Raw genomic sequence first — 23,790 nt, 5'->3', positions numbered from 1 at the left:
GCAGGTAGGGAACAAAATGTAAAACGTATGTTTTGTGTAAATAGGAACAGATTTAATGACATTTTAAATAAAACATCAACAGATTAGATTTTTTGTTTTGTTTTAAAGGCCTGTCCTCCATAGCCCTCATCCTGTTTTTGATGTCTCCCTCCAACAACACACCTGATCAGGATCGTTACCAGGCTTCTGCAAAGCTTGTTGTTGAGTTTATCATTTGATTCAGGTGTGTTGGAGTAGGGGAACATGGAAAACAGGCTTGATTGGGGCTCCGAGGACGGGACTTGGGCATCCCTGAAAGAGTTGTGTAATAATTGTTGCATACGTTTTGGATTATGGATTTATTTATACATATCATGGTTGTTTAATTAAAAAAAAATCCTTCTTCTTCTTCTTCTTCCTTGCCTTCCTGGTGAATATGAGGGGATGTTGTTAATATTTATCAACTGTGGGTCTGCAAAGCCCTTTGAGACTCTTTTGTGATAAATACATTTTACTTGACTTAAAAAGATTAATTTTATTAAATTGTGATAGATAGATAGATAGATAGATAGATAGATAGATAGATAGATAGATAGAGGACGGGACTTGGGCATCCCTGAAAGAGTTGTGTAATAATTGTTGCATACGTTTTGGATTATGGATTTATTTATACATATCATGGTTGTTTAATTTAAAAAAAAATCCTTCTTCTTCTTCTTCTTCCTTGCCTTCCTGGTGAAGATGAGGGGATGTTGTTAATATTTATCAACTGTGGGTCTGCAAAGCCCTTTGAGACTCTTTTGTGATAAATCCATTTAACTTGACTTAAAAAGATTAATTTTATTAAATTGTGATAGATAGATAGATAGATAGATAGATAGATAGATAGATAGATAGATAGATAGATAGATAGATAGATAGATAGACAGACAGACAGACAGACAGACAGACTTCTCTCATCAATCCGTTTTATAAACACAAACCAAATGTAGCCCTTGTAAACAGAAGCAAGCTCGCCCACCCCGGTTGAAATAATTGCGTTTGCTGCCACCTAGTGGCCACCACAAGTCACTCCACCCTTGAGGAGGCGGCAACAGTAAATCCATTCCATCGCACCTGAGAGGAACCTCATCGACACCAGCAAGCAACACAACACAACACACCACACCACGCCGCCCATTCGTGGCTCTTCTTGTGTTTACATCGCCGGCTGCTCTCAGCCAAGCGAAGTAAAGGTGGAGGCTCGTCGTGACGACCGCCAGCAACAGGTGGAGTCGCTTCTACATTCCTTGCAACAACAACGACACGTTTGTTGCAGAGCAGGGAGGACTACGGAAGTTACCTGCCCGATCTCGGGAACTCAGAGGACACCACGGAAGGATTTGGAATTTCCGCCGAGGAGCGCTAGGGGCTTATCTGATTTTCTAATTTTTGGAGGGTGTATTATTTTGTATCGTTAGTTATTATTTGATTGCTGCCTGCCAATCATGTCAGGACACAAGAGGCAGGTAAGAAATCACACTTAAGCTCAAACATACACTATACATATACGTACGTATGGTGTTGCTAGCATACATTCCTTCTGTTTTTACTGTGTCATCCAATCATGCGTTCAGCACCCTCACGAGCACATGCATGCGGTTAACATGACACAACATCTCACAATATGACCTCATGGCCAAAGTGCCTACTGGAATACTGGAATGAGAGGAGCATTAAACTGGCTTCTCTTTAAAAGATAATACTTCGCAGTTTTGATTGACACTGTGATAATAGATTGTTGTGGGTGTAGAATGGCACTGCTTCATACCAAGAGGCTTTTCTCACTGATTTTTGTTTACTGCATGTAGTCACTTGACAAACTTAAAATCACTGTGCTCCATTTGCTTCTAGTTTGCAGCTCTCCACCACTGCAAACTGAAACCAAAAAGAATAAAGATTAAATGAATATCTGTGTCAATCAAAACTGAGCATTCTTAATCTTCTGAGATTTCCAGGTCACAGTTTTATCTGTCAGTACTGTAGCCTAATTGTTGTTTAACAGATTTTATGACGCATATTGTACTGTGTCAGTGGATTTGTGGTTATAGACCAAGGCACTGACTGAAGGCTAGTTATTGTTGTAGTGTCGATAGCAACAATACGTAGTAATACATAACTGTAACGAACGAAAAGAGGACAATATTGTGCCTGAAATTCACTTGTACAGTTAATATAAAAAGTATAAACACCCCTATTCAAATTCAGGTTGACACCAAGATAAAAATAAATAAATACATAAAAAAAATTCCACCATTAATGTGACCTATATCACAATAAAATTTCTAATAAAATGATGCACACAAGAGGTGGTAAAAATTTATCAACTAATTGTCAAGTAACAAAGTATAAAATTGTTATGAAATGTACTTTTTTTTAATTAACTGGGTAATCATTTCGAACCATTGTTTAATATTTGTCCAAATCCTCTGATTTCAGTCTATCAACAGTAATTATTTTCTGATTTCTGTAGTCCTTCATGAAATATTGACTGATTATCTTTTGTGTTTAATCAAAGTAAGACATTTGTAAACAACTGCTTTTACTTGGGAAAACAATGACAGAAACCGCAAGTGAATCTTGTACAACATCAATCCATCTCGTGCTATATTTCTTAATTGTTTAGTTGTTTTTTAAATAACTATACAATCGGTTAATAAACAGTAAACGAGGACAAAAATGGTTCTGCAATTAACTTTAATGCCAAGTAAAATTTTATCTGATTAATTGATGGAATAATACATTCTAAAAATATTTGATAATGACAGCCCTAGTGTACACCTTAGTAGTGTGACGATATATCAATATCGTGATACTTTGTCTCCCAATAGATTATCGATACGCCTACGCAAGTATTGTGATATTTGTAGTTAAAGGCGGGGTCTTCTGATTTCACTCAGGAAAATGCACTATATAAATACAGGATGTATACCCATGAACTCCTACTCTATCTACACCTCTGGGCTTCTGTTAATGTGAGGTGGTGATTTTTTTTTCCCAACCCCCCAGCCTGTATTTTGCCATTTTGTGTTTGTTTTGTCAACAGCGGGACGTTTCTGTGGACAGGCAGTTGTTTACCCCTCCAGCCAATCGCAGAGCGGGGGTGGGGGTGGGGGGTGGCGATGTTGGTGGGGCGTGTCAATCACTGTCGGCAGATGAGGCCAGGCGAATTCGTCGGCTGCATGACGTCACTCCCGCGGCAACTTGACAGGATGCACGGAGATTTTTTTTTCCACTCACTCACTCACTCAGTGAGTGAACAGACGCCCAGAGGTGTAGATTGAGAAGGAGTTCATGGGTTATACATCCTGTATTTATATAGTGCATTTACTCTACTGCATTTACTCTACTCTCGCACGGCTGGAGGTGGGGTGGGCACGTTTTCCCTCTCTGCGCTGCTACCCGGTGCCGGTTTCCGGGGGTGGAGGGGGGCTCGCGGGGGGGTTGGCGGTCGTCGGTTGGGGGGGGTGGCGGCTTGTTTGGGGGGGGGGGGAGGTATGGGTGGGTGGGGGGGTTGGGTGTTGGGGGTCGGGGTGTGTTCGGGGGTTTGGGGGCCGGGGGTGGTGGGGCCTGGGTCGTGGCGGGTGGCGGGTTTGGGTGGGGTGCGGGGGGGTCGATGGGGGCTGGGGACCGGTGGGGCGCTGTGGGGGCCCGCTGGGCCTCGTTCTGCGGCCTTGGGCTCGGGGATGTGGGCCGGGGCTGGGGCGGGGGTGTTCCGGGCGTCTGGGTCGACTCGCCGACCGGTGTCCGCTCGGGTGGCTTGAGGGTGGCCTTGGTGCTGCCGCGGCCTGGGGATTTCGGGGGGGGGGGGGCGGTGCTCGCTTTGCTGGACCGCGGTTGACGGCTTCTTTCTTTGGTGGTGGTCCTTATTCATGCCAGATCCGTCGCACCAGCATCTACTGAAACTCAACAGAAGTAGCCTCTCCCTCCCACAGCCCCTTGAATCAGTGGGTGCTGGGTCTGTGGATCTCACTTTGCTTTATCTATCCTTCCCTCCTTCCTCGCTTTAGTTTTTCCTCTGGTCACTTGAGATCTCAATTTATTGGAAGTTTGAGGTTTCTGGGGTTGGCATAAGACTCTGGTTTTGTAACCACGCAGGAGGGGTTTTGTTGGTGCTGGATTTCACTTTGATGGATTGGATGTACTGGCTTCTATGGATCTCACTCTGCCTTATCGATCCTTCCTCTCTTTAGTTTTTCCTCTGGTCTCTTGAGATCTCGCTAAATTTGCTGGAATTTAGAGGCTTCCGGGGTTGGCGTAAGACTTTGATTTTGTAATCATGGGGAAGGCAGGAAGTGTTTGGTCGGTGCTGGATTTCACTTTGATTTATCTTTCTTTTCTCTTTATTTTTTTTCTGACCTTTTCTCTGGTCTCCTGACCATTTAAACTTCACGACTCTGGCAAGATTCTGAAGTACCTGGTTAAGGCGAAGGGTAATGGGATATTTATAAGGCTTTAGGTGAATTAATGAGTATAAATTTATACGTATTTGCACGCACACGCACGCACGCACGCACGCACGCACGCAAACGCACGCACGCAAACGCACACACGCAAACGCACGCACACACACAAAAAAAAAAAAAAAAAAAAAGAGCAATGATGATAAGACGTTGAATCGGTAAGACTACCGAATGAACAATTCTGAGCTCTTGGGAAAGAAATAAAAAAAAATAAAAATAAAAAAAAAATAAATATATAGTGCATTTACCTGAGTGAAAATGGAAGACCCCACCTTTAATATACAGCCACTATAATGGCTCCATTGTTCATTACTTATTGAGCAATTACTTGGCAGGCCACTAGGGGCAGCGCCTCATAAGAGTGGCGGGGAAATGGACGGAAGTCTTCAGGTGAAGAAGAGTGTTTTCAATATTATTATTATTATTTTTATTTTTATTATTATTATTATTATTATTATTATTATTATTATTATTATTATTATTATTATTATTATTATTATTATTATTATCCATCCATCCATTTTCTTGACCGCTTATTCCTCACAAGGGTCGTGGGGGGTGCTGAAGCCTATCTCAGCTGGCTTTGGGCAGTAGGCGGCATACACCTTGAACTGCTTGCCAGCCAATCGCAGGGCACACATCGACGAACAACCATCCACACTCACAAGCACACCTAAGGACAATTCGGAGCGCCCAATTAACCTGCCATGCATGTCTTTGGAATGTGGGAGGAGACCGGAGTACCCGGAGAAGACCCACGCGGGCACGGGGAGAACACGTAAACTCCATCCAGGAAGGCCAAAGCCTGGACTCGAACCCTGAGTCCTCAGAACTGGGAGGCGGACGTGATAACCAGTCCACCAACAGTTCACCAACGTTCGCCTTATCATTATTCTTATTCTTATTCTTATTATAATATACATATATATATACATATATATAATAGTTATATTTATTTAGATTATTTTATTATTATAATATGAATTTTTTAATTGTTTTTTAAATTATTATTTATTATTTATTAGCATTAGTATTAATGATTTAGTTTATTAATATTATTATTATTATTATTATTATTATTATTAGTATTATTATTGTTATATGATTAGTTTTATTGTAGATTATCGTAGATCTATTACCTGAGTAATATATCGATAATCGCGTTACCGTCGTTTCGTTATCGTGAGCCTATTATCGCATATTGTATCGTATCATGACCCAGAGGTTCCCGCCCCTAGTACACCCTCTGTATAGAATTAACCAAAAATAAAAAATAAAAATTAACGTTCTCCTCCCATGTATGTGTATATGATACTAACTGACGAATATCCACATTGCAATATCGATTTGAATTTGATTAATTGCCCAGCCTTACTATCCACGACTTCCCCAATTCAAGCGGTCACCTACAATATGTTGCCTCCAATCGCTACGAGGCTTGCGTGGGCGTACCCAATGTCGTCCATTATGTTGCCATCATGTCTCAGCACAATGCGGCCTGCCGCATGCAGCAGCGTTGTGCGAAACGCGTCTGTGAACAACACAGCGTGCCATTGAAAATGCACATGCCACCACATGCGCCTCAGTCACATTAGATTAACCTCATCCACCGACTGCGGTGAGTCAGAGATGGCCGCAGAGGGGTGATCAACAGCGGCCTTCTCGTTCCCTCTCACGCGCACAAACACACGCGCACACGCCCACGTGAGAGTTTAACTGGATTCTTTTTCTTGATAGTGATCCTTCTACAGATTTTATCATCAACCTGAGTGTTATTCCATCATGTTTCTCTCACACATTGCCGTGTTGAAAAGGAATTACTCGGTGACTGAGCCTTGCATTGCTTGTTTTTGATGTGTTCAATAGCACAGCATAGAGATGCTGGAGTTAATGGGAGTCGTACGAGAGAATGGCAATGAGCAGATGTCACTTCCTCCTTTGGTAAGTCAATTATGAGTTTCCTCTCAAAAGCAATAGGAAGAACCATGAAAATATCGTTTACCGTTCTGGTTCAATTTGCTTAATTACACCCGGACCTAGAATTTAATTAGATGATATTAATTTGAACATTTTATGTTTATATTCAATAAACACTTGATTGGGGGATCTAATGCAAGAGCTTTCTGTCTTTTACAATAGGCTTGTAACAATATCACGATACGATATCATGATATGAAGGTCATGATACGATAATTATCACGATATTGTGGGGAGGTTGGCGATACAAAAAGGTCACAATTGTATTGTAAAAAAATGAGCTCAGACAAAAAAAACATGCACAATATTGTGCTTTTGTACATTACTACAATGAAAATTATTATTAAAAATATGACATATAAAAATATATAATACATATACTGAGGGACTTGCTAATGCACGCACTTGTTGAGTTCCTCCACATATTGATTCAGTTCACAAGCAAATTACATTCCCCTTCAGCTGACCATTAGCGTGGATTGTAAACATAGAAGGGCCAAAACATGCCTTGTGAAAATTAAACTGCACTAAAAGTGCACCGGAGGGTGCTAGAACTGCACAAATGGAAATCAACCCGACTTTTTTAACAGATGTGCTGCTTTTAATATCGTGACATGACGACGACGATATATTGTGGCAGTTTTAACACCCCGATATCACGATATTGCCGGTATCGTTACATCCCTACTTTACAATAATTAATAAATAATAATGCTTTAGTTGCTTCATTTGGACAAATATCTGCAGCTCTGCACCATTGCCAACAGTCAGTTATTAAATTTGCAGTTTTCCAAAATGTGAATATAAGGGTGATTTCTTAATTTTAACAACATTTTTAGGTATAGGGAATTCCCAGTGTCAGCATCATCTTCTATAAAGTGGAAATTTAAATAAAATATAAATAGAACCCTGAGCGACTAATGCATGCGAACATTTTGAGTTTTCGTCAGGGTTCATAAAGTTTCGAATGATCTTCGTAGATGATGAAAAATTGTATCAACATATTCGAAATGTCTTTGCAACAAGTAAAAACTGTCTGTGAACTTCTTACAAATCCTGATGAAAACCCAAAATCCGCAACGTTCGCAAGCATCCACCGCTTTGTGAGAGGCCAGCTTTATCGGCCTTCAGATTTGCAAAAAAAAGCTGATGTCGATATTTGTCAAAATGCTAAATATCGGCACCGATAATCGGCCTGGCCAATAATCCGTCTGTCCCTAGTGGTAATGATATTAAATGTGTCTGTTAATTGTCAATGATTAAAGTAATGTGACATTGTTTTTGAGATACAGTACAACCCACTTTCATACGACTACGTCCTGGTTGCGAAGACGAGAGAGCACCTGGATCGAGAGTCCATCAAGAAGCAAAATGAACTAATTGAGGAACTGAAAAAGAAGAATTTCAAAATCACAGTGAGTGTGAAAATCAACAGATCCATCTTCTCATGCACTATTACACAATTCTGTGTAATACTTTAAGTGACATTATTCATCTTTCCTTTGAGCAGAAAATTATCAACGACGACCTGGTCTTCTTTGGCATGCAAGCTCCCATCGAGATTTTTGAAAAGTACAGATATCTGCTCAAAGTTTCTGACGCCTGTAACTGGAGCTCAGACCAGAACAATGTGCCTCTCAGTACCAGGTAAAACGGTTAACTAGTGTAAACAATGACAACATGACAAATGTATTTGCATAGGAGATGTACTGTAGCTCTAAAGTTGGCATAGACAGGATAAGTCTGTTTTGATATGCGTGTGTTACAAAGAGCTTGTTGATGGAATGAAAATGCAGTTCAGCATTCCAGGGTGGCCTTCGATGGCGCAATTGGAATTATTTTATAGTCAAAGTTTTTCTCTGTTGTTGAAATGATGGCTTTTCTTTCTTCAGGATTAGGGTTGTCCACTTCATCTTAAATCACACGCCTATCAGTTCAGGAGGTAAGATTTTTGTTGTTTTACAACCCTCATTGAAAATGCAGAATGCTAATCTAGACTGTTCTGTTAATCTTGCCAGAGGGTCTGCGAGACCTGATGAAGATGAAGGTTTTTGAGGCGAGGTTCTGCCTGCATGAGGTAAAAAAAAATCCCAAAGATCTTGGAGAGCCATGAGGGATGTTACAAATAAAAATGATTTGATGAAGCACACATTTATCTTTATGCTGACCTTTTGTACTGACGCATTAAAGGATCCATTATAACAAAGTATGATCAAACTAATTTAATTTTATGACCTACTAATAAATCATACAGACTTTCAATCTTGAGGCGATATCATGCTGCACGGCTCCCACAGAGTGAGGGAAGAGGCGGCATTTTTATGTCCAAATATGGTCAATTCAGTCTTTTTTTTTTTTTAATGACATTATTAATCAAATTAAAGTGCTGAAAATAGTTAAAGAAAAAAATATATTAACTCTCTTAAAGGGATACTTGACTCATTGAACAATTTTCAGCAGTGAAAATGTTTATCCAGAATGAATTTGATAACAATTATTTTTCACATACAATTAATACCTCTAAAAAGTAATTTTTCTACCTGCTGTCGACTGATGATGACATCACCTGTGCTGAGGAAGTAGGTAACAGCCAATCATGGCTCACCTGCTGTCTGGGTTTGGTCATCAAACTGAGCCATGATTGGCCGTTACCAGGTGATGTCATCATCAGTCGACAGCAAGTAGAAAAATTACTTTTTAAAAGGAATAATTGTCAATGGAAAATAATGAAGTTACCACATTAATTATAGACAAAATTTTAACTTTTTACTGCTGAAAATGGCCCAATGAGTCAAGTATCCCTTTAAGGGAGTTAATATTTTTTTTCTCAACCTATTTTCAGCACTTTAATTTGATTATAAATGTCATAAAAAAAAAAAAAAGACCAAATTGACCATACTGTACTTGGACAGACAGGGCTTCTGCCTGTGACACAATCGATGAACTCAAATTACTCAAGATTGACCAAAATTTATCATCAGTTTTAAGGCTTCAGGGTTAAGAAGCTTCTATAGAAAATCGTGTCGCGTGATTGGTCCAATTAAACAGGAGAAAGCGAGCGCTTGTAACACTGTTAGCAACTGTTAAATATCAGCGTATCACAGGCCACCAAAGTGTTTCACATTCCTGTCGAGAAGTGTTAAACAACTCGGCAAAGGCCCTTCCAAAACAATAGACTGGCGCTAGTGAAGTTCACTGACATCGTTTGGTTGTGAGTCATTAAGTGACGTCTCATGCCAGTGAGTCATCCAAGCATTCAAGTGTGACAGTTTGATTTCTTCAAGCATGCACCTCTCTCCATGTCAGCAGGTTTTTCCGGGGAAGTGGAAGCAAAAATGACACGTGCGAGATTTGTGCTTTTGTTTGTGTGGGGCTCATTTTCATAATCATCAATAATAGGAAATATATATAACACTAAAATTCCTTTTAAAAATTACTTTTACTGATATGAGTATTTGAATTTTTTGGCAGTTATCATTCAAATGGTAGTAATTGTTTCTAAGGGGGAAAAAAAATATGAAAAAAACGAATATTTTCCAAGCATTTTTTTAACCCAAAAATTCTTAAATTTCCTTTTGAAAATATCTTACTTTTACTGATATGTGTATTTGAATTTTTTGGCAGTTATTATTCAAATGGTAGTAATTGTTTCTAAGGAAAAAAAATATTAAAAAGTAATCGTTTCCAAACTTTTTTTTTAAACCCAAAAATTCTTAAATTTCCTTTTGAAAATATATTACTTTTACTGATATGAGTATTTGAATTTTTGGCAGTTATCATTCTTTTTGAAACCCAAAAATTCTTACATTTCCGTCTGAAAATCTATTACTTTTACTGATTTGAGTATTTGAATTTCAGGCAGTATTAATTGTTAGTAATTGTTTATAAGAAAAAAATGACATTAAAAAGTAATATATTTCAAACTTTTTTTTAACCCCAAAAATTCTCAAAAAAAAAACAAAAAACAAAAACAAAAACAAAAAAAAACACTCATAAATTTTATTCTGCATTTTCCACAAAAAAGGGTGCTAAAATGCAGGGTGGAAAAAATAACATAAAAAAATAGCTTAAAAAAAATAATACTTGAAAAAAAAAAAAAATTGAATTTAGAACTTTGTGTCCTTACCGTTATTGATCGAATTATATGAAAATGACAACAATAGGTGATGCTTTCGTTCTTTTGATGTTGCCCATTTGTTTTACCTCTGCAGAAAAAGAAACAGCGTGAGCTGACGGAGAGCTGGGCTCGATGGACTGCTTGTTTCCAAGGGCAACCCATTAATGCTGTTAGGTTGGGATTGCAACATCTCTCCACACGACTCGGCTTTGTCCACACATCAGATTCAAGCCTGTGCGGCCATATTGTTTAGCGTTTTCGTTCTTCTTGTGAAGTAGGCTCAAGTGAGGGTGTCGTCCTTCACACGTGACACATACTGTATGACGCACACCATGTTTGGAGTCATTATTTACAATAGACAGTACTTAATGAAGATTGGAGCTGGGTTCACCGGGTTCACTTCATTGTGATTTAGTTTGTGTAAAACCTCCAAGTTAATTTTTTTTTCACAAGGAGGGTACAATTTCAGTGCTCATCCTTTTGTGACATTTGTGTGCTGTGACGTTTTTTTTTTTTTTCTAAACGGGTGTCTTAGCTTAACTCATTCACTCCCAGCCATTTTCAATAGAAACAACCTCCTGGGCTGTTTTACTGGATTTTGACTTTTGCAAGGCCCACATAATATTGTGTTCTATTGCTATAAAAACATGGAATCTACCAATAGAAAGAATAGAGTCTCTTCTTTTGTCAGGAAAAAAAAATTATTTCTAACTGTTTCCGTTTTGCAGCAATTAGCATTAGAGTATAGCTAAGTTTCATCATTATTCACAAATCTGTTTAAAACAGTGGGGGAAAGAGCTTGTTGCAACATGGCCCTAGTTGATCTCATACTTTGCTGACACCTGGCTGTTTTTGTAATAACTACCAATGCTTTAAGCTTTCTCTTCAGTTCGGAGGCTGCATCAAAGCCTTCTTTATGCTATAAGATTAAAAAAATAAACATTAAAATGTATAAATACATCTTTGGGACACTTAAAACATTTAAAATAGAACGTACTTATATGTTTTTGGAAGCAAATGAGTTAATAAAGGTTATGAAACACAGCTGTTGTGTTTATAGGAACTATTTTGGAGAGAAGGTGGCCTTGTACTACTTGTGGCTGGGCTGGTACACATACGTGCTTATCATTCCCGCTGTCATCGGAGTCATCGTCTTCCTCTATGGTCTCGCCTTCTTCAACACGTCGCCCCTCATGTAGGATTCGACTTAAGCATATTCTATATAACAGCAGCCTTTATGAAAAATCCAAGTGTTTTTGTTTTTTTTTCCAGAAAAGAGGTGTGTGACATCGATTTGGTCATGTGCCCTCTTTGTGACAAGAGATGCAAAGTGTGGCTGTTGTCCGACACGTGCACCTACGCCAAAGTAAGTCGGCGAATCAGCTTCATTATTGTTTATTTTTTTTCTTACTGTAGGTTTCACATGTTCGCAGGTGAGTCTGCTGTTTGACAACGAAGGCACGGTGCTGTTTGCCATGGTAATGGCGGTGTGGGGTGAGTCGAGTGTGCTTCAAAAACATTTTCTTTTTACATCACTCGATATGAAGTAGAAAGCTTTCCAATTCCTTCTTTTTAACTTTTGTTGCTGACTTGAGTTAAATGACAATCTCCATGTAGTTTAAGGAAGTGTTCCTTAAGTTTTGCTGGACTGCGCAAGACTTAAATTGCAAATCATGCAAGTTAGGATGCTGATTCCCATCACTCAACTCAACTCCGCTATATTTCTAGAGCAGTTTAAAACAATCACCGCTGTTTCCTTAAGATTGAACCCAAGGACAGCAGATACAATGAAAACAGTAGAGGCCCCAGAATTGAACCCTGCGGAACACCATACACTCTGGCGGTGGAATGAGACACACACATTGGCCTTACTAACTGTGGTCTGTTCTCAAAATAGCTCACCAGTGATGGGAAGAAATAAAAGAAGAAAAATGTCAACATTTTTACTTTTAACTTATCATGGTACATGTTTCTTAATTTCCTGCGACTGGCTGGCAACCAGTCCAGGGTGTCCCCCGCCTACTGCCCAAAAGCCAGCTGAGATAGGCTCCAGCACCCCCCGCAACCCTTGTGAGGAATAAGCGGTCAAGAAAATGGATGGATGGATGTTTCTTAATTTATCAAATATTCTGTTTTTTTTTTCAAAAATGTAGTCAATTGTGTTGAATGAAAGAGCTGTTTTTATTTACTTAAATATTACAACAACAAAAAAGGACAAAAATGGCATAAATTGACTTGTATGGTTTTGCTCACTATTTCTCTGGCTGCATCCTGTGTAGTTAAGCAGTACAATATTGATTTAGCCAATGACTGTTGATCTAACTTTATTTGAACAGCCCTTTGAAGAGCACACTAGTGGGAGGGAAGTGCATGTCTTCCAATTTAACAAAGGCACTACATGACTGGACATAAAAGGGCGGGGCGGGTTAGAAAGATAAAGAATGCATTGAGGGTATAAAAGTAGAGCACGGATGTTGTCATTTATCTTCCTACTTTGCACTTAGTACATCGGACTTTCTATTCAATTTGAAGTCTGACCCACTTATGAATATTTCCCTAAGCATATTATTCACTTGGGGAAATTATTATTTTTTTTTTGACTAATGTTTTTTTGTAAATTTTCTGTTCTATTGAACTTTTTTTTTCTTTGGTGTTTTTCGGATTTTTTTCTTTTTAACATATATTTTTGTCATTAAAAAAAATATTCAGAAAAACAGGGAAAAAGTTACTTGGAAAAAAAGAAAATAAAATACCGGTAATCTTCAGAAATAAATAAATAAATAAATAAATAAATAATGAAACACACAAAAAAAGTGACAATAAGCCATATAGAGGTTGACTATATTAACAATACTATAAGAGCTCAAAGCACAGAGCACATTCTGGTCCACTGATTAATTTTGCATGTTTTATTTTCTTTTTACAGCCACACTGTTTTTGGAGTTCTGGAAAAGACATCGAACTTCCTACGTGTGTGAGTGGAAGGTGTCTGATTGGTGTGAGGAGGAGGTACAATCAATCATCTTTCTTTTGGAATTAAACATATTTTTAGTACTAGGCTAACTCTCACTTGTTTGTCTTTGTTTGTGTCCTTTTTAGGAGGAGCTCATCTTGGAGATTGTCAACGATGTTAATTGTGAACCCAAAAAATTCAAGCACTCCTACCTGCGCAGCACGCTGGTTTTGATCTGTGTCATAATTATGGTGCGTACTTTGTCTTTACCGGTAAAATCACAGAGATTGAAAACGTGACTCAGATGAGTAGCCTGACATATACAGAGGCACAGGAAGATACCTCTGATTTTTAAAATCAATATTATTTCAGTTGCTGATGATTTAAAAAAAAAAAAGAAGAAAAAAGTTTTCAGGGTCCACAGCCCGGTGGTTAGGGATCTAAATAATATGTTTCCACAGATACTGGTTATCATCGGTCTGACGCACGCGCTGGTGGTGTTCAGGGTGATCGCAGCGGTGCAGTTGGCAGAGGGGTCATGGGAGTTCATGAGCACGCACGCCAACAGCATAGCCATGATGCTGGGAGCCGTCCTTCATTACCTGATCATCACCGTCATGACTCGGGTACAAAAAGCCTGAATTGTATCTTTTTGTCCGTTGAGAGACCATTGTGAGGTTGATCACGTCTTTATGTTTGCAGGTCAACAGGAGCGTGGCCATGAAACTCTGCGAATTAGGTACAGTATGTGCAATAGTATCCTACTATTCCAGGGGTCTGCAACCTGTGGCTCTGGGGCCACATGTGGCTCTTCAGTCCCTCTTCTATGGCTCCCTGTGGATCTTTAAAAAAGAAAGAAAAACAGAAGAAATTATTTATTTAAAATATTTTTATATATAAAATATTATTTAAATCAATTGATGATTAAATAAAAATTGACCAAATAAATATTTAAAACATATCAGAAAAAGAGACAAAAGATAGAAAAATGTCCAAAAAGTGAGGACAGAGGAAACGCAGAAAATTATTATTAAATGTCCATGAAATTGCCAAAATTGTCAGAGAATTGAATTTAAAAAAAAGACAGAAAAGAAAATGTTCAAAAGTAACCATATAATGTCCAAAAACAACAAACAAAGAAAGGCAGAAAATGACCTCAAAATGCATTTGGAATTGCTTTTAAAAAATAAAAGTTGTTTAAAAAAAAGAAAGAAAAATATATTATTTTTAACTCATTCACTGCCAGTCCAGGACAAAAAAAAAAATCTTTGACGTCTAAAACTGTCTATGGCAGTGAATGTGTTGGATCTTGGATGTCCGCATGTTTTGAATATTCTTGGAGACTACACAAAAGTTGATTTTTTTTTTTTTTTAACTATGTGTAGTAAACGCTGCAATTTACTGTTGTTGCTTTAATACCAAGTTGATGCATAACGAAAAAGCTTTTTGCACATTGTTTTATTGCGTGTGCAGGAAAAAAAAAATGAATCTTTGACGCCTAAAGCCGTCTATGGCAGTGAATGTGTTAAAATATTTTTTTATATATATAAAATATTATTTAAATCAATTGATGATTACATAAAAATGTAATAAATAAATATTTAAAAAATGTCAGAAAAATGTGAGGACAGAGGAAAAGTAGAAAATTACCATTAAATGTCCATGAAATTGCCAAAATTGTCAGAGAACTGAATTAAAAAAAGGCAGAAAAGAAAATGTTAAAAAAGTAACCATATAATGTCCAAAAACAAAAAAGAAAGGCGGAAAATGACCTTAAAATGTATTTGGAATTGCAAAAAAAAAAAAAAAAAAAAGAACTATAAAATGTCCATAAACAAAATAAATCCTGAAAATTACCATAAAATGCCAGAAAATTGATAGCAAAAAAGGGAGAAAAAAAATGTTAAAAAATATCCATAAAACATCCAAAAAGGGAAGAGAGGCATAAAATTACATATTCATAAAATTCCCAATAGTGTGACTGAGGGAAATGTCATCAAAACACCAAAGTTGTATTATTATTATATTCTTTCTCCATATAATTGTTTTCAGGAGTTTCAAAGTTGTTTATATTTGATCGACAGTCCAAACTGGTTTGAAGCCCTGAAGGCGAGCCAAATTTGGTTCACACACATTCCTGCATTGAGCAAAACAAGAGCATCCAACCTACGCACTCACACACGCCAAACGCAAAGAAAACAATGCCAAAATCCATTCACATGGCGGTGGAATAAATTATTTGCAAAAACTAGCCAGATGTAACCGTAAAGTGGTCAGTCCGCACAACTGTATTTGTTATAAAAAAAAACCCATTTTTGTCTGGTGTCTGCCCACAGAGTGGGGCTGTCAGTCAAACAGGAAGCTGACACACCGCAGTACAGCCTGGCATCAAAATGCGTAACACAAACGTCCAACAGCCATGTGGCCCGCATCCAGTCTTCCACGCACATTAAATCATCAACTGTTCCTTTTTTTTTTTTTCCAACACAGTTTTTTCAGTGACGTTAGCCTATCTGCGGGTTCTCGTAACAGTTTTGACACGTTTATTTATATATACTGTATAAGAGAAAGCAAAAATGTCTTTACGACATCAAGGCGTGGTCCCAAACAAACAATTAGGTGACTAACTGAGTGAACTTTGGAACTGGGCCACCACATATCAGTCACGTGAAACAGCAGGTGACCTCAAAAAGGAAATGCATCGATGACAATGAGAGGCTGGTTGAGGAATTGCACGTCGATTTAAAACTGCATTTGGGGCGGAAGCAGACAATAGGTGGCAGTGCTATGAAGATATTATATAATCAGAATACATAAAACATGCTGTTTTGTCTTTGTGGCTCTGGTTAAATCACAGTGCCTGCTTTAGAATTGTCTTATTATTGTTAGACAGTTATTTGTTGAATGAAACCTAATTTTTCTCACTATGAGCAATGTTTATTAAGTTAGTGCTGTCAGTTAAACTCATTGATTAATCACAAAACATTATCACATTAATCATGTATTAACACAGATTAATCACACTATTAATTTTGACCGCAGATGATCCTTGAGCTTCACAGTGGATGGTTATGTTAAAGGTAGCACAGGTTGTGTTTGAACAATAAACATAATTACGTACATGCTTTTAAAGTAAACCATTTAAAAAATATTTGCATATGACATTCAGAATATTTGTTCTTTTCAAACTACTGGGGTCATTTATTTTTTCATTTTAAATTAAGTAATTAACTTATTAGAAAAGGAGGACGAGAGCGTCTAGTTGATAAAACATGCTAAAGATGTCCTCAAAACATTAAATGTCGAAAGAATTAACACAATAACAGGTACTTTTCAAATTTGACAGGCAAAAAAAAATGTTGATTAAAAAGCCTTTTCAATTCAGTGATTAATTGTGATTAATCTAATCTAATTAATCTAATCTAATCTAATCAAATTCTAAGATGTGATGAATCTGATTTTTAAAACATGTAATCGTTTCACAGCTCTAGTTTAAATTTACATTTTTAATCGTAATTAATCGCATGACTCCAATAGTTAATGTCATGACTGGGTCATGCCAAGGTTAAGTTTGGGTCATGCAAGGGCATGACAGGGTTATGTTTGGGTCATGCAAGGGTTGTGTTTAGGTCATGAACGTGTGGTCAAGTGTCGGTTTTGAACTGATGTAACCAGCATCTAGTTTCAAATGTTAAGACGCTATGTGATGTCAGAAGCTATGTGATGTCAAGAATCTTTAATCTCTTTATCTGGTCAACAGCCAATCAAATAATTCCATGTCAGTCCTGTTACCCGCATGTCTATCCACAACCAATCAGATCGATTTGCTGTCTATATAAGCCTGTCGGAGAAGTGTGTGTTTTTGTCGGATTATTACCTCTGTTCCTCTGTGCAACTCGTTGTTTCTCATCTAGTCAAGTTTGTTCCACGCCTCTCGATGTAAATAAATAGTTAAGGTCTTATTTGTGTCTGCGTTTTTGGGATCCAACTCCAGAACATAACAGTTAACTCATGATTAATCACAAATTTTATATCTTCTAAATGTACAATAAAAAAAAAAAAAATTGTCGAAGTTTTCATACTCTTAAGTAGAAAAGAATGGTAAACTAATAGAAATATAGCTGTATCTTTTAGTTATTGATTCAATAATTGCATAAAATAGAGTTAAAATTGAAAAAGATGTACTGTACTGTAAAATAGGGGTGTGATTAACTTGTGTAGAGGTTATTTTTCTGCCACTAGATGGCATAATTGTATTTGTAAGATGCTGGTGATAGCTCAGTGCATTTTTCATTTCATATTAAGAGCCATCTAATCTTAAAAGTTACTTGTGAAATTCTGCACATTTTTAAAATTGTAAAATACAACTTGACCCTAGTCCCCACAAATATATGCATTATTATTATGACATTTATTAAAAAATAAATTGACATGGATGTGTCTGCTGCCTTACGACTGGAGGCTTTCCAAGTAAGGTGCGGTTATTAATTATGCGTTAAAAAAAATTGTTAAAGGAACTCTAAATTAACTTAAAATAAACGCAACCATTTTTGACACCACTAATTTAAATACACAGAAATTTCTAGAGCAGTGATGTCAAACTAATTGTAATTTGGATGACACATACAGCCTAATTTGATGTCAACTGGGCTGGACCAGTAAAACCATATCATAATTAATAAAAACGACAATACTCTGTAATCAAGATGGCGATGGCCGCCTCGTCACTGGATTTAACCTCGTTGCTAATAAGAATTTTGTCTGCGGCAGAGAAAACCAGATCATTTGCGACCACTGAGAGGAGTTTCACCGTCAAGATGTTCACCTTCCAGTTCTTCACCTATTTTTCCTCGCTCTTCTACGTGGCCTTTTTTCTCGGCAGGTAAGAAACTCGACGATAAACACAATCGAATGCAAATTTCTAGCGACTGATGTTTGTCTTGACTTGAATCAACAGGATAAATGGTCATCCTGGTCATTATGTGCGTATTGCGAGTAAATGGCGGTTAGAAGAGGTGAGTAGGCATGATGCACTTAAAAGTTCCATTTTTTCTTTTGCACATGACTGTTTTCAATGCGTCCATCCAGTGTCATCCCAGCGGATGTCTCACAGACCTCTTCATCCAAATGGCCATCATCATGGTCCTGAAGCAAACCATCAGCAATGTCTTTGAGTTCACCGGCCCGTACGTATCGAGCAGTTGCGTCGACATTCGACACTACCAAAAAAAAAAAAAAAAAAGAAAAAGAAAAAGCATGTCTTTCTGACATCAGGTGGTTTGGCAAGTGGCTGAAGAGGAGAAGAACTCACAAGCTTCAGAGAAAATGCGCCCACTGCTACCTAAAAGAAGAATCTCAGGCTAAACACGGAGCCGAGCTGTGCGATAACTGCAAGCTGCGAGACTGGCTCAATAACTACCGCCTCAATGATGTGGACTCCTTCAGCCTCTTTAAAGAGTTCCTGGAAATGGGTACATTAAAAAACAAAACAAAAAAAAATAAAATGAAATGGCTTCTTTGCTTGAATGATTTGATTTTCCCTCTATGCAGTGATCCAGTTCAGCTTCACCACCATATTTGTGGCCGCCTTCCCTCTCGCTCCACTGCTGGCCCTCATCAATAACGTCATTGAGATTCGCCTGGATGCCATTAAGATGGTCACCCTCGAGCGCAGACTGGTTCCCAAGAAGACCAACGATATTGGTGAGTGGGCAGAGAAATGAGAGCTCGTTCACTGCCAGCCATTTTCGAGCACTTTGACTTTTGCAAGACCAACAGGATATTGTGTTCAATGATTTTTTACTGAACTCATAATAGGACATCATTGCCATGAAAATAGCTCTCTAATACTGTACTTTATAAAAACATATTGTAACAATAACATAAGTAGAAATACTGTAAACCGTGTTTGTGCAATTTGGCCACTTGGTGGCAGTATAATACAGTCATGCAAACAAAGGAGAGTTTCACTCACTGTAGATGACTGACTTAGTAGTGTGCATTGATATTACGTAGTCATTTTGGGGGGGAAATATGAAGAATATATGAGTGTGAGTATTGTTATTTTATCTGTCTAAATGTGTTTTCTCTGGTATATCCCCATTATGTGTAAGCATTATGCTAGTAGGGTAGCCGTTTTACATGCATAGTGTGAAATTTTCTTTGTGTTGTGTTTAATTTTACATATTTATTTATTTATTTTTTTTACTGGGAGTGGCATTTAACAGCTTAAAGGCTCTTTTTTGTTTTTTGAAGATTTGTCCACTATGCTTACATTGTTTATGTTCAAATATCTGTTTCTTAAAGTGTTAAAGGCAGCACTTCTACATGGGTGCTATTTGTTAGCTCCTCTCTAGCATTTCCCATTGTGTTAGCATTATGCTAGTTATGTAGCCATTTTACATATATCGTGTGAAATTCTCTTTGTCATAAGTTTAGTTTGACATAAAGCTTTTACTGCAGTGGCATTTAACAGCTTTAAGGCTCATTTTTGGAAGATAGTCCACTATGCCAAAAAATTTTCTTGCAAGTTGCAAGTAAAAAAAAATAAAAAAATAAATCAAAAATCAAAATCCTTTTTATACTACACCACTTTGTATTATTAAATGTAAAGTGTAGTTGAACTAGCTAACTTGCTAGTACAAACAGCCCCTTAAAATGCTGAATTAAAAAAAATGTTTATGAAGCACAAGAACAGTTTTCATAATGTGATAAACAAGCAAAACAAGTTGTTTTTCATTAAACTCTTCAATATATCTCTTGCTGTTTTCTTAATCTTAATTCTAAATCCAAAGTCAAACTGTCTAATATTCTTAATTGTTTTCCATGTGTAAAAGGAAGTCAGAACAAGATAGTTTAAGTATAAAATATGAAACTTTTAGTGTGAATGTCTTGTGTTTGTGTCCCTTTCTGTTTTTCAGTTGTGCAATAAGTTCCACTTCCTTTTTTTAATTTATTTTTTTTAAAGGTGTTACTTTGATGTAGAAAGAAGTTTGAGAACTTCTGATTTAGACCAGTGGTTCTCAAGCCTGGTCCTCAGGGACCACTATCCAGCCTATTTTCCATGTCTCCCTCAGCCAACACGGGTGAGGCTCGTTATCGGGCTCATGCAGAGCTGGCTGATTAGCTGATCATTTGTATTACCTGTGTTGGTTGAGGGAGATATGGAAAACAGGCTGGATAGAGGTCCCCGAGGACCGGGGGTTGAGAGCCACTAATTTAGACCATAGAACCAAAGCACAAAGGACAGTTTTGCAGTTTGACTCTCATGGAGTTGATCTATAAATGTTCGCTTGGATCAGTTATATTTTTGTTGAAATGTTTGTTTTTCCTCAGGCGTGTGGATCGATTTGTTGGAGGCTATCGGGGTCTTAGCCGTCATTGCAAACGGTCTGGTCATCGGCGTGTCGTCAGACTTCATCCCTCGACTGGTGTACCGTTACTACTACGGACCTTGCGCCAACGGCACGGCCACAGATCTCGAGTGAGCCTGTTTTGCCTTTCAAAAAGAAAATATCAACATTCTGCTCGGCCCTGCTCAAATCAATTTTCAATTATGTATTTCTCTTTTTACCAAGTTGCATGGTTGGCTACATCAACAATACTCTATCCACTGCCAGCATGGATAACCTGGAAATCCGCAAGGAGTTTTCCCCTCTTCAGATGGTCACTCCCAATGGAATGAATGTTTCTTCTTGCAGGTTGGTTAACATTTGCCATAAACCTTTTGACTTTAAAATAGATTGATTTATTCAAGTCACATTAGTCATCCTCTTCACAGCTATAAAGACTACAGAAACAGCGAGGACTACAACCATACTCCGCAATTCTGGCTTATTTTAGCCGTGCGCTTCGCATTTGTTATCCTGTTTGAGGTAAGCTGCGGCAAAAAGGTGTTATCATCAACCTAATTGCAATAACAGCATAGTGTATATCATATCGTCATATCTACTTGCAGCACATTGTGGTCATATGCAAATTTATCGCAGCCTGGTTCGTACCAGCCGCCCCCATGCGGGTCAAGAACGACAGTCTCTTTGATAAGCTCAAAAGACTAAAAGAAGAGCTCAGGTGAGTTTGTAAGGTTCTTTGTGATTTTTTTTCTTTGACTGTTTACATCATCTTTCCAAACTCTTTTACACATATCTTAGAGCCATGAGTGATGCACTAAATAAAACGATACAAAAATAATTCATTAGTTAGTTAATTAATTGATTGATTGACTCTTTTACTGCCAAACGTTATCCACAAAACAACCCTGACAGTGCCAGCCGATTTCGAGCATTTTAACTCATCTTTCAAGGCAAACAGAATATTGTGTGCTATAACTACATGAACATGGTGGGTAGCACACGGAAGATCGCATTCAGTTCTTTCATTTAAAAAAAAAAAAAAAGTATGTTTCTACTTTATTCCGTTCTTTAGTAATCACCATTTGAAGGTAAGTTATTTAAGTGACATTGAGCAAAAATTGAGAAAATAAGGAGAAAACAAGCTTTTTCTACACAACATTGACTTTGCCACAAATATGTTTTTGTTTAGCAACGTTCTGTCAATTAGATTTAATGTGACAAAGGCTTTGATCATTCACGTCATCCTTGAAAACGTTCATTTCCTAAGACCCGCCATGTTTTCTTGTAATTTGATACACATTAGCCCATTGAAAAGAGATATAATGCTGCCATCTGCTGGCCATAGTTAGTGGGTGTTTTTTATATTTATTTATATTTTTAAATGTATTTTATTATTTTTAATTACACTCCATTCATAGAAGGAGCGCTACACAAGACGCTGCATGGCCCATTGGGGCAAAAGCCCCATAGTAAACGTCAATTAGCGTGTTTGGCGGCATTCGTTGTGATTTTAGCATATGTAATTAAACATTTTTTGGCAGTAAAAGAGTTAATTAATTAATTAATTAATTAATTGAAAAACATCCATAGTTAACCGTGAGTGAAAATGTGTAACAGCCAGCCATGCCTAAAAATGAGCCACTTGATCTTTGCAAAGTGAATCAGATTCTCACTGTTCACAGCACATATTTTAACATTTGTCATCTAACAGTGACTCAGCACTTATTTCAAAGCAATCCAATAATGTGTTGAATGTGTTTTGCAGCTTGGCATTTACCTTGCCTTGACTGTTTTTGATGGAAAATGGTTTACTTGAATCCAGCTGTTCCTTGATTTGGAATCTAAAGCCCCATTTCATTCTCCGCAGGTCATTTGAAGAGGGCCAGCGCTGACGATTTGTGGGAGCAAGTGGAATGTGAACCCAGTGCTGCCTTGTGCATTGAAAGTGTCCCAACAACGATCACAGTTGAGTTGAGTCAACTTCCAAGCCATTAATCACCTTGAAGTGTTCAGATTAGACTGCTCCGACTGTCTATCTACCGTATATGATGGCTGTGTGGATTCCCACATATGAAATGAACGGACGTATTCTTGGACTAAACAAGTGTACAGTCACTCATTTTGCTGTTGTCTTCAATGAGATTATTGGTATTCTATTGTAAGAATGCACTGAATGTTTTTTTTTTTTTCTAATTGTCACTTTTTTTGTGGTCCTCGCCTTATGATAATTTATACTACTGGTGCACAGTCTGTACAAATTGTATTACAATGTTGCCTTATATTGTGAAAAGCGTTGTGGTAATCACCATTATTGCCAAGAGACTGACACAGGGCTTAGAAATGTTTTGCATTGTAATGAATTCAAGAAAATGACATCTTCACAGGAATATAAAGGTTTGTCTTTGAGAAATGTTAACGTATGCCAAATGACACATTTTTGACAATGCATGTAAATCTACTTCTGCCTAAGGTTTTTATATACATATAAACAATGTTTACAGTTGCTTGTCAGTGTTATTTGGACAGATTCTCTTTCTGGCCCTGACCTAAATGAAGGTCTTCTAGCTGGTGGTTATGGGGAGCACTTGACTATAGTAATCAGCATACAGTATATTTCTCTACAACGCGCCAATCAACAAATGAAAGGCTGACATCTCAGCAATGAATAAATATTTGTGTTATCGGTAAGAATTATGTGTGATTTTTTTTTTGGCACACTGCATTTGCATAAGATGGAATGTCAAAAGTTAGATCTATTAACAATACTTCATATAAAATGAGAAGGTTTTTATTTTTTTATTTTTTTTTTTATTATTAACGCTGTTAGAAATGTTATTGTGATTGTTTGCAATGGAAGCAGAATGAGTGGATTAGTGGTTAACATAATTGCAATCTATATACTGCACAATT

General features: G+C 37.5%; 1 protein-coding gene across 2 annotated transcripts; it reads left to right on the top strand.

Moving 5' to 3' along the window:
* The first annotated feature begins 1,072 nt into the window (after positions 1 to 1,072).
* LOC144015766 (anoctamin-9) lies at positions 1,073 to 23,383 on the top strand. 2 transcript variants are annotated; one of them, XM_077516083.1, is made up of 24 exons: positions 1,073 to 1,487; positions 6,348 to 6,422; positions 7,751 to 7,873; positions 7,969 to 8,105; positions 8,351 to 8,400; positions 8,477 to 8,535; positions 10,670 to 10,749; positions 11,636 to 11,770; positions 11,848 to 11,941; positions 12,009 to 12,069; positions 13,502 to 13,584; positions 13,675 to 13,779; positions 13,990 to 14,154; positions 14,231 to 14,267; positions 18,299 to 18,410; positions 18,486 to 18,543; positions 18,617 to 18,714; positions 18,803 to 18,999; positions 19,079 to 19,231; positions 20,864 to 21,011; positions 21,106 to 21,228; positions 21,309 to 21,402; positions 21,486 to 21,598; positions 22,748 to 23,383. In XM_077516083.1, the coding sequence occupies exons 1-24, from the start codon at positions 1,467 to 1,469 to the stop codon at positions 22,770 to 22,772; spliced, it is 2,346 nt and encodes a 781-aa protein (XP_077372209.1). In that variant the 5' UTR covers positions 1,073 to 1,466; the 3' UTR covers positions 22,773 to 23,383. The 2 variants fall into 2 exon arrangements, with proteins under 2 accessions (XP_077372209.1, XP_077372208.1); XM_077516082.1 differs by having other exon boundaries at positions 7,745 to 7,873.
* Positions 23,384 to 23,790: the final 407 nt, after the last annotated feature.

The sequence above is a fragment of the Festucalex cinctus genome, chromosome 3 (genome assembly GCF_051991245.1).
Source record: "Festucalex cinctus isolate MCC-2025b chromosome 3, RoL_Fcin_1.0, whole genome shotgun sequence".
Classification (NCBI taxonomy): domain Eukaryota; kingdom Metazoa; phylum Chordata; class Actinopteri; order Syngnathiformes; family Syngnathidae; genus Festucalex; species Festucalex cinctus.
Note: the sequence above shows the minus strand (reverse complement) of the source record. Positions and strands in the feature narration are given on the sequence as shown.